The following is a 12,008-nucleotide window of genomic DNA, read 5'->3' on the forward strand; positions in this document are numbered from 1 at the left end:
CCCCTTTAGGCTGCTTTGGCGTGGTACCTACGCCGCCATTTTAACCGGAAGCTTCTGTTACTAATTTTTCTTTAAGCTATTCAAATGATAAAAAGTTATTTCGTGGAGCACTGATTTAGTGGGCATTACAATTCCTGAGCACTCCAGTTTATCTTCTGTGAATAGTGTATCTTCAGTTGTTTATGTGCCAGGCAACCCAACAGAATGATAATATGAATCAGCATGACAATTTACTTCTTGTTTTTAATAGTGTGTGAATATAGGTGTGTCTGCCATGGTACATGGGTGGTGGCCAAAGGACAACCTCAAGTATCCCGCTCCCTTGTTTTGATGCAGTCTCTCTTGTTCTTAGCTATATTCACCAGAGTAGCAGGCCTGTAAGCATCAGGATTCGCCAGTCTTCACCTCCCTTTCGTGTACTGGATTACAGATGCTTGCACTGTGCATCTGACTGTACATGGGTTCTGGTGATCTGAACTTGGCTTATGAAGCTTGCACAATGAACACTTTACCCAGTGAGCCATCTCCCAGCACCCACAAATTACTTACTTTATGGTCTGGGTATCATAAAACTTAATTCTAATCCTCTTCACACAAAAAAAGTATGAAGTATTTCAGACCTATTCAGATTTGCTGTTTGTCCTTTGTATTACTTTGTTTCTGTCGTATTGTAGATTAAAACACATTTGACAGGTTGACAAAATACTCACTTTATCATCTCATAGTTTCTGAGCATTAGAGCCCAGCCTGGCTTAGCTGGCTATCCTCAGAGTATCAGCACTGTGGTCAGGATGTTGCTGGGCTGGTTACACTAGGGAAGATCTGCTTCTAAGAGCACAGGTGGCTGTTGGAACTCTTGTCTTTGCACCTAAAGGACTGAAGATCTCAGGTTCTTTTCTAGTGCTTGACATCCATAGCTCCTTCAAGACACCTGCAGTTTCTGGCTATGGGAACTAAGCGTTTTGGCTCATTTACTCAAGCCATGAAGACCATAGGATATAAACTAGCAAGACTGAGTCGTATATGGTTTATGTGATCAAGGAGTGACATCATCACTCCTGCTTCTATCCCCATTTAGAAGCAAGTCTCAGATCCATGCATATGTTGGAGAGGGGTACCCCAGAGGCATGCACACTACCAACAAACTCAGGAGACTGTATCTGTAATCTGTCTGCTATATCCTTTTCTCTTTAGTTTTAGAGTCTGTCTCTGTGATTCTAAAGAATATAGTATTACTTTTGCATATTTTGAACTTCGTATACATGGTAGGTACTCTTGCTATAGTTTTCTCTTTAAAATTCACTTTTTGTTAACATTGTAAGATTAATCTGTATTAGTGTTTATGGCTATCATTCATTTCTTGTTCACTTCTGTGTAGTGTTCTGTTACGTAAATATGTACAGTGCTTGTCGTGCCACTGCCTATTTGGGTTGCTTTCATTTTTTGCTAAACAAATGCTACCTGGAAATGCTGTTGTACATATCTTCTTGTGCACATTTGTAAGAAATTCTGGGTAATATACTACGGTGGTATTGCCTGAGTGATCTTCATTATAACAGGGTAATTGCAGCTTGCCCTCCTTAGCAGTTCTGATCTATACTTAGGAGTGTTCCACAGTCCTAATTGCTCTGTAAATTCACCAACATTTGCTATTGTTTGGCTTCTAGTTCTTGCCAGTCTTACAAATATAGTGTGCTGTTTGGTAGCGATTTTAATTTACTTTTTTTTCCTCCTTTAATAAGTTTTTTGGACAATCATATTTGCTCCCATTAAATAATCTCTCTTGGGTCATTTCCCAGCTTTTCTACTGTGCTATGTTTAAAAAAGAAAGACAAAAAAATTATTTGGCTATTTTTTTAAATTTTATTTGAGACAGAGAGAAGGAGAGAGAAAGATAGAGAAAGTGAGAATGGGCATGCCAGGGTTCTAGCCATTGTAAATGAACTCCAGATGTCAAATGTTTGTTTCCATGTGCATCTGGCTTACATGGGACCTGGAAAATTGAACCTGGGTCCTTAGGCTTTGCAGGCATATACATCTTAACTGCTAAGCTTGGGTGTTATCATTTAATGGGCAGAAATTCATAATTTTAACTTAGTTTAATTCATCTATTACTTCCTTTTGTAGCTTGTTTAAGAAAATTGCAGTTAGGACTACAGTAAAATTATGACTTTCTCCTATGTTTCCCTCCAAAGTTTAGTAAGTTTTTTGTCCTCGTTACATGTTTAGTCCAGTTTTAGGGTATACTATGAAAAGATGCGGTTTTACTTTTTTTCACTATATAAGTAGCATGCTAGTCTGGCATCCCTGGATAGTTCATCTTTATTCACTCATCTGCTCTGTTCATGCTAAATCATATTTGCTCATGCATATGCATCTGGTACTGGGCTGTTACCTTTCCTGTTTAAAAAATTTACAAAAACTTGTCTATCTTTCAGTGCTGTCTGTATTTCTAAATGTGTTGACATCTAAAAGGCCAGGTTCCTCTACCTCATTTTCCCTTATGAGTGTCCTGTTTATTCCTGACTATTGGCTCCTCTATATATTTAGTCAGTATGTCTGGTTCCTGAAAAGCCCTCTTGAAATTTTGATTGTAATTACTTTAACCTAGTATACTTGTTTGTAGTGTCACAAATTTCCATCCGTAAATATATCATTCAGCTTATCCATCTGTTCAGATTAGCCTTTATGATTTTTCATTTTCTTCATAAAGATACTGAACCTACAGCTTCATGTATGCATATGAGGCAAGGATTCTGCCACTAAGCTATATATATCCAGCCCTGTTTTTACTTTTTATCTTGAGACAATCGTACTATGTTCCCCAAGCTGGTTTTGAACTCATTCTATAACCCAGGAAGGCTTTGAACTTGTAATTCTTCTGCCTCATCAGGCCTGGTGTAATACTTAAATTTTAAATTTCCTTCCAGCTTATCTTTAGACCTACTCTGCCAAGTTGTGATTGTATTAGAACATGTACATTTAGATATATCATGCGCTAGAGAAGCTAGGACTTTCATGAGGTTTCCTTCCCCTCAGCCTTTATGAATTTACTTGTCTCTACTTTTTTGTCACTGTATATGCATGATGTTTGCTAACAAGACGATGCTAGCAAGCACTGGCTCTATGAGTACCAAAGATGTGTTGCATAGTTGATTGAATTATTTTCTGTGTACTGAAATTTGTAGAAAAGATACATTTCCTGAGACTTCACACAGGCTTACCTTGAATTATTCAAGAACATATCTCCTTAAGAGTAAATACAATGTAGAGGAGTTTGTCACTCGTCTGTACTTTCTTCATAGTTTTGCTGTCTGTGTGTGTGTGTGTGTGTGTGTGTGTGTGTGTGTGTGTATGTGTATGTATGTGTGCACTCTGTCTCATCAGTGCTCCTAATATTGCACCATATGTTCCATTCCAGAGTGACACATAGCATATAATAGCAAGTGTGTGGCTTTTTAGTTATTTCCATGAGTTTCACAGCACTACCAAAGTCCTTTCTGAATGCCTAAAGAAGATTAAATCAGAGCAGAATGGGTGCGTGTTCTGATTCACATAAATATGAGCAGGTGGACCAGGGAAGCAGCAGAAGCCGTGCTGTTGGGTCACAAAAGAACATGTGTTTCTTAGCCTTAAAGCTATGACAAGTGTGAATTTAGACAGTTTTGATTTTTAGTATTTGAGGTTTTAATCTGTTCATTTTAGGTAAATATGCAAAGTGACTACATTTTGTCTTACTAAAGACTGAAACAACGTTACAGAGAATATTAATAACTTGTCTTCCACTGTTTGTCTCTGTCCAGGTTCCACTAGGCTTCTCAGCTCCACTTGAGGACCTCCCCCCAGTGCCGCACATGGCATCCTGTACCCTGGAGAACCTGTACCTTCTGATGGGAAAGGAGCTGGAGGAGTTAGAGGAGGTGCCCCCAGGAAATGTGCTGGGTAGGGTGCTGTTGGATAGTATACCGACTCCAACCATCTAATGTGCCATTTATGGCATTTTCGAAAGGAATAATGATCTTTTCTTTAGGATTTTTTGTTGTCAAGTTGGCATGTTTGAGTCAGTCACATGTGAGTCAGTTTGTAGCTCTAGTAAAGACAACTTCTTGAGTCACCTATGACTCTCTGTCCTTTGTTTTACCAGTACTTTTACTGAGAATTGCTTCACTAATAGTCTTTGATTATTTGCTATTAATTTTTCTGCACATTGTTTCCCATACCCTTAGTATTTACTACTGGCTTGGTTCTTCACCCTCCTGTGCAAAATTTATTATTGGAAATGCTTAGTGTCATCGTAAATTCAGGTTCCTCATAGGAACTAGGGTGTACTTCGGAAAGCTGTATTCTGTCATAACCTTGGATTCTGAACAGTATGGTCATTTTCAATTGTAGAAACTATTCAGTGACTGTTTAGACCGTAAATTTCTCTTTAGTGTTTAGAGACTAAGTCATTTGCTACAGAACAACTTATAATTTGCTTGGATTTTATAGATCTTAATAAAAATAATTGCCCAAACATTTTGCCATTCTTGCAGAAATAATGTTCTGTAATTTTTTTTTTTTTTAATTTTACATGAGCCGGACACACGGCTTTAATTCCAGCACTCTGGAGGCAGAGGTAAGAGAATTGCTGTGAATTTGAAGCCTAGGGTGAATTCCAGGTCACCCTGAGCTAGAGTGAGACTCTACCTCTAAAAACAAAGCAAAACAGGGCTGGGGAGATGGTTTAGTTGTTAAGCGGTTGCCTGTGAAGCCTAAGGACCCCGTTTGAAGCTCAATTCCCCAGGACCCACGTTAGCCAGATGCACAAGGGGGCGCATGCATGTGGAGTTTGTATGTAGTGGCTAGAGACCCTGGCATGTCCATTCTCTCTCTCTCTCTGTCACTCTCAAATAAATAAATAATGAACAGAAATATATTTTTTTAAAAAAAGCAAAACAAAAATGCCGGGTGTAGTCATGCATGCTTTTAATCCCGGCACTCAGGAGGCAGGGGTAGAAGGATCACGATGAGTTTGAGGTCACCCTGAGATTACATAGTGAATTCCACATTAGCCTGAGCTACAGTGAAACCCTACCTCAAAAACAAAAAAAAAAAAAAAGTTTACATGAAATTGTAGAATTCATAGCTGTTTCTCAGGTTTATCTAATTCTCTTCTACTATCTTCTCACTGTTATCCTACTAGTTTCAGAATGTTACTTAATTTTCTTCCATCCTTTTGGAAAATGCCTCTGAATTTTAACAACTGATAATAAATAGCTTTATGAGCTCCCATAGTCAGCTTTATCAGAAAGAACATTGGAAGAGTGGAAAGAATCTTGCTTTATTCCTACACTCTCCTTGGGGTTACTGTGTTGCTTAGATTCTTGAACTTGGTTTCTGAAGTGGAATATAAAAGATCTTAGCTTGAGGCTGTGGTAAAAGAAAAGGTACTCCTATGTGGATGGCTATTTAATATTGCTTTTCATTTAAGGCACCATGTTTTGCTCTTTCCCAGGAGAGGTAATAGGAACATAGCATGTATTAGTCTTTAGTTTTCTTTCTGCTTCTGAGTCTCTAGATACTATCCCTGATTGAGGTTATGTGTCAGTAGAAGGATGGAAACCATTATGCTGCCATCTGCCTCTCAAGGCAACCTTGACTCTGCTGTCTACTGTAGGGAGACCTACTGTGAGTTAACACTTCATTTCTTCTTGGTAGGCGTAGTACCACACTTTTATTCTAAAAATTGTGAAGTGTTGTTAGTTTCTGAACATTGTTTGCCAAAGATTTACCAATATAAAAATAGGCAGAGGAGCCGGGTGTGGTGGCGCACGACTTTAATCCCAGCACTCGGGAAGCAGAGGTAGGAGGATCGCCGAGAGTTTGAGGCCACCCTGAGACTACATAGTGAATTCCAGGTCAGCCTGAGCCAGAGTGAGACCCTACCTCGAAAAAAAAAAAAAAAAAACAAAGGCAGAGAGACACGCCATTTTGGGGCAAAGTCCATTGAGAGAAAAAGTCAGGTGCATTTCCTATAAGAATTAGGGCTATACTTAGATGTTAGTCTTAAACTTGGAAGCCCGACGTTAGCTATTTACGTTAGCTATTTATGGCTCCTGGGATGGTTCTCTGTGTCCTCCAAAACCCAGCTTCTTTTTTTGTACCTACTGTGCAAATCTTACCTTGTAGCCTTTGTCTCCATAGAACCAACATAGGAACTGTGTCTAAGAATCCCATCCACAGTCTCCACAGGAAAAGGGTACAGAGGTCTGAACATAATATTAGTTTTATAATCACTATGTCCAAATACCCTGACAGCACCAACTTAAAGGAGATATTTATTTTTCTCTGGTCCATAGTCCTTGATTCCATTGATTCTGGCCCAGTGGTACAGCAGAACATCATGGTGGCAAAACTACACAGTAGAAGAGATTCTCCATCCCATGCAACCTAGGAATCAGAGCAGAGCAGGTCATGTCATGGTGTAGAGGAAGCAGAGTAAAGCAGTGACAGGATGGTCTCCAAGGACTTGTCTTTTCCTGACAGACCTGATTTCTGTAGTGCTACCAGTTTTCATTAGTCTATTTAAGTTTAGTTATTTATTTATTTTGGTTTTTCAAGATAGGTTCTTGCTCTAGCCTACCTGGAATTCACTGTATAATCTCAGGCTGGCCTCACATTCACAATCCTCTTACCTTGGCCTGGGATTAAAGGCATGCACCACCACACCTGGCTCTGTCTAAATTTTGAATGGATGAACTCACCTTATGTCAAACCCATGTGATTTGTTATCTCTGGTATGCTTTACTAATCATTGAGGGAGATTATATCTAAATCCAGTGAAGTTGATAATCATTCTTAACCACCACAGCCCATAGCATGCTTCCTTTGGGAGAAAAGTACCTTTCCTAATAACCTCTGTATGTTTTCTTACTTTTCAAATTTGTCATATGTGGCCACCATAGCTGCAAGGGAGATCCAGGATTGATTGTTTTATCCTTGCAGCTTCTTTAGTTAAGGGAAGGGGTAGTAGAGTTGGGAATGGCTTTCAAATAACTGGATCACCCTGCTTCCCCTCCTCCAGACCACCACCAACCACCCCATCTCATTTTGCCTGACAATGCCTGTGGCCCCTCTGATAGCATCCTGGTTCTTCACATTGGCAAGCAGGATACTTAAGAGAAGGATCATGAGTGTGACACTGCAGGACTTAGAAGCAAGCTACTACTTTGATCAGCCTTTCAGACTAACACACAGTAGTGCTTTCCAGTCTACTTGAGCTCCCTGAAAAAGTAGAAAGAATGAGGATACCAATATTCTACTCATAGTTTTGCCACTAACTAGTTGCACTGCCATGATACCAACTGCTTCTGGCCAACTGAGTAACCTTGCTGGGCCTTGAACTTTTCAAATGATTGAAACTAATTGCCTTAGTTACTTTCATTTCTTTTGGTAGAAATAGAAGATCTACAGTTAATTGTTTTTTAGAATGACTGGATTCTCATGGATTCATTTATTTGTCATTTATCTAAAACTTGAGGGGCAGAATCTTAAATAACAGTATATTATACACATTTGATTATTGCAACTAACATAAAACTATACGAAACAACAACAAAATTGAATTTCAAAGTTGTCATTACATTATGACAGGTTGGTATTCCAGTCACAATGGAATAAACTAAAAACTACTTACGTCATGGAAACTTTTTCCTTGAACATTAATATTCCATCTCCACTGCCACTTCTAACTTGTCAGTGTTGTGTTTTGTGAAGAATTTTTTTTTCAGTCATTAGGCTATTTCTTCACTTAGTATTCCTCAGAAGAAACATACTTGAAAGGTCTCTTGGTTGGACTGATAACCCATTTGATTAGCTCCATCGGAACATCTTGAACTGATGCAGTAAGTTGAGAGTCATAGAAAAACCTTAGGAAAATTTTACTTGTTCATTGATTTAAAACCATGGGGCATATGTGAGCAGTAGCAAGTTTCATAAGCCAGGGTATTTAATAAAAGTAACTCTTAAAGCTAGCAGTGAGTTTAATTCAGGGGTGAAGTAGGAGGCTGGGGAAGTTAGTGTTAAGGAGTGAGAACCCAAGAAAAGGCAGCTGGCTTCTTAGAGCAGTGAAGACTTGCTTGAGAAAGCTGACTGAGACCAGATATGTAAGCATAAGTTTTTGTTGTTTGTTTATAAATTTTGGATGAAAAGATAAGCTAGCTGTATTTGGCTGGAATAATCTGCATTATGAACCCCTTAAAGCCCAGTGGCTTAAAATGTAGGTCACTTATTTCTTAGGCATTGAATATTGGTGTGGTGAGGACAGTGCCTGTGTTATGTTGGTGTCTGGTGAGGGCCTCAGTTCCTTGGGGCTAGAGTCTAAAGAAGGCTCTTTCACTCAAATTAGAGGTTGTTGCTGCTTCTTGACTGGAACCTTGATTGGGAATGGAACTTAGGCCTTTCTGTACAGCTGTTTGTTTTCTGTCTATTGTGGTTTGCATATTCAGTGTCACTCACATGTTATCTGTTAAAATCTGGTCTACAATTGGTAGTGATAATTTAGGAGGTTGTGAAAACTTGAGTAGGTGGGGCCACACTGCAAGAAGTGGGTCACTGAAGGTTTGTCTTTGAAGGGTGAATCTTGCCTCAGCCATTCTTTCCTCTTTCTCTCTGCTTCCTCACGTAATGAGGTGAGCAGCCTCGGGGCCCTCCCCATGCATTTGCAATGCCATGATGTTTGGTTTCATCATGAACCATGAATCAGTGAAGCCAAAGAGTATGGAATGAAATCTCTGAAAGTGTAAGCTAAGATGAATAATTCCTCCCCTTAAGTTGTTTCTGTGAGGATTTAGTCCCAGTCACACAAAGTGGACTAATAGAACATCCAAATAGGGAGCACCAGGAGGGAACTACATCAGTTTTATGAACTATCCTCCGTAGCCTTCAGCTTTGCTCCTGCCACATTCATTTGTGCGAAGTAACTCACTAACAGAGGCTCTTCTTCAAAGGAAGGGTACTAACTGACCGTTTTTTGGTTTCTTTTAACTTTACCTTTGAATAGGAAGCATTCTCAAAATATGTGAGATTGCAATATTTTGAAATAACCACACTGCCAAACATAGACCATTTTGCTTCCTTTTGCATTTCAAATTTTTTAAATTATTTATTTATTTAAGAGGGGGAGAGAATGTACATACCAGAGCCCTACCCATTGCAAACAAACTCCATATACTTGTGCCATTTTGTGCGTACTGGGGAGTTGAACCTGGGTTCTTAGGCTTCGCAAGCAAGTGCTTTACTGCTAAGCCATCTCTCCAGCCTTCTGCATTTTTATAGGACCATCATGGGACACAAATCACAAATTAAGACATGTTCATAGTGAACTGTCTTTTTTACTTTGTTAACTTAGAGAAAAGGTTGTAATTCCTACTTAATAAGAAGATAGTGGAGAGAGATAGGACTGCTACCCATATGTTTTTCATCAGAAATGATGGAGCCAATAAATTTATCAAGTACACATGAAAATGATTCTGCTGGAAGAGGAAATGAAAACATTATATAGCATTCTTGAAAAATTCACTATTAAGAAGTGAGAATGTAAAGGAAAGTTCTTTTATTGATACTTGAAAATACAGATTTCACATTTAAACTCAGCTATAACTCAGAGAATTTGTATGTACTGATAAGTATGGAATAGATTTTGGAGTCTCGAAATAGTTGATTTCAAGTTTAAAATCTTTTAATTCTAACCTGATGCTTGCAAAGCTGGCATGGATGGGACCAAAGACCTCACTGTGTTTAATACACAATAGCCTTTTGTTCAATTTCCCCACTGAAAATATCTCTAAAAATAAATGTTTGCTGCAGGCTTTTATTAAGATGTGAGGGGAAATTGAATTAGAATTCCAAGTCCTTAGCCTTTTCATATGTTCTTTTGAATCTCTTCCATATGGCCAAACCTTTAAAGTTCAGGGACATATTCTGAGAGGAAACATGATATTTTTGTTTTCACGGCAAAAGGAAAATAGTAAATATTAGTCTTTTTCTAAGCAGATTTTAGTTCTGCCATGGTTGATTGTGAGGCTAGTAGGAAGTCAATGTCAGTAATCAGTGTGAGTTGAATGAAATTTTGTTCATGTTTGTCAATGTGTGTGTGTGTGTGTGCGTGTGCGTGCACATGTGTGAGAGAGGGGGAGAGGGAGAGAGAGAGATTATACATATGAAGTGATTTGAAAGTAAGAAACTGTTGAAGTGTTTTACCAGCAAATTTGACTTGGTTTATTTTGAAAGTTGGTACTTTTGTAGTGCTGTAAATACACTTCAGAATTTTTAAATGTACATTAGTTACTAGTATGACCACTTAGAATTTTTCTTTATTTTTTGAGGTAGGGTCTCGTTGTAGCTCAGGCTGACCTGAAATTCACTCTGTAGTCTCAGAGTAGCCTTAAATTCAGGGTGATCCTCCTTCCCCTGCCTCCCAAGTGCTGAGATTAAAGGCATGTTCCAGCACACCCGGCTCTTAGAATTTATTTTAACCAACAAATAACTAACAGCTTTCAGCAGTGGACTATCTGAGGTACATAGTTGACCAACCAGACAAGATGTGCCCACTGGTGCAATAGTGGCTGATTGGATTTGAAGCCCACTCCATCTGAGGGAATTCATGCCTGAATCTGAATACCTAGTCATAAGACAGTGGCTGAGAAGGTCATAGGCCTTCATGTTAGCTCTAGAAAGGTATGTCACTTGTGCAGATGTGTGACCTTGTGTGCTTGCATCACTTGTGAGTCTGGCTGATGTGGGACGTGGAGAGTTGAACATGGGTTCTTAGGCTTCACAGGGAAGTGCCTTAACCCCTAAGCCATCTCTCCAGCCTGATTCCAAAAAATTTTGGTATTGATAGCCATGACTTTGCCTGTCCCTGATTGATTATCAATTTTATAACTAAGTCTCCTCTGTTATTTTCTTTTTTTTAAATCTTTTATTTTTCTTTATTTGAGAGAGAGAATGGGCATGCCACAGCCTCTAGCCACTGCAAATGAACTCCAGATGCATGAGCCTTCTTGTGCATCTGGCTTACATGAGTCCTGGGGAATCAAACCTGGGTCCTTTACCTTTGTAGGCAAGTTCCTTAACCACTAGGCCATCTCTCCAGCCCCTCATCTGTTATTGTTATTATTCCACTTATGTTATTTATCCTGTTCCTTGTGTCAGTATTCATGCTCTTGTAGATAATGAGACTGTTTATCCAGGTCATTTGCATAAATATTCTTATAATTATATCAACAATTAGCATCTATTCAGGTATACTGTGTGCTAGAAACAGTTCTTAATATTTGGGAGTGATTGTCTTATTTACTCCCTGCCAAATGAGGTAAACATTTTACATATGGGGAAATGAAGCTTAGAAAGGCTAGATAACTTTCCCATACTCTGTCATAGTTATTTATTAGGAAAGCTGGCACACATTTACCTACTTATTTACCTGTAGTTATTTAATTTTTTTGTTTCTATATTATTTGGACTTTCCTTTCATCTTAATCAGTCTTATTAATTTGTTTTGATGTTGTGTCTGTATACCCTTAAAGAATTAAAGTCTTTTTAAAATATTTTATTTATTTATTGCAGAGAGAAAGAAAGGGGCAGATAGAAAGAGAGAATGGATGCACCAGGGCCTCCAGCCACTGCAAATGAACTCCAGATACATGTGCCACCCTGTGCATCTGGCTTATGTGGGTCCTGGGGATTTGAAGCTGGGTCCATAGGCTTGGCAGGCAAATGCCTTAGGTGCTAAGCCACCTCTTCAGTCCTAGAATTAAGTCTTTATATATTTAGCTTTTTTTAGTTAATTTATGTATCTTTATTAAGTCTAATATCCTACTAATCACATTGCTTTACTTTTTATTTTTGAGTTAGATGATTTTTTTCAAACTAAAACTTATGTGGTCTGATCTTACTGTGACTTTGGCTAAACGTCTTTAATTTAGCATATAACATTTTTATTAATACATTTTTATGTGTACCCT

At 38.6% G+C, this 12,008-nt stretch overlaps 1 protein-coding gene across 2 annotated transcripts in view; it reads left to right on the forward strand.

Moving 5' to 3' along the window:
• Efl1 (elongation factor like GTPase 1) overlaps nucleotides 1-12,008 on the forward strand; it is a 138,363-nt gene that overhangs the window by 48,199 nt on the left and 78,156 nt on the right. For both annotated transcript variants that reach the window (XM_004658232.2, XR_006636264.1), the window contains exon 15: nucleotides 3,804-3,942. In XM_004658232.2, coding sequence (XP_004658289.2) covers nucleotides 3,804-3,942 — 139 coding nt within the window. The remainder of the gene's footprint in view (nucleotides 1-3,803; nucleotides 3,943-12,008) is intronic.

Source organism: Jaculus jaculus, chromosome 3 (genome assembly GCF_020740685.1).
Source record: "Jaculus jaculus isolate mJacJac1 chromosome 3, mJacJac1.mat.Y.cur, whole genome shotgun sequence".
Lineage (NCBI taxonomy): Eukaryota > Metazoa > Chordata > Mammalia > Rodentia > Dipodidae > Jaculus > Jaculus jaculus.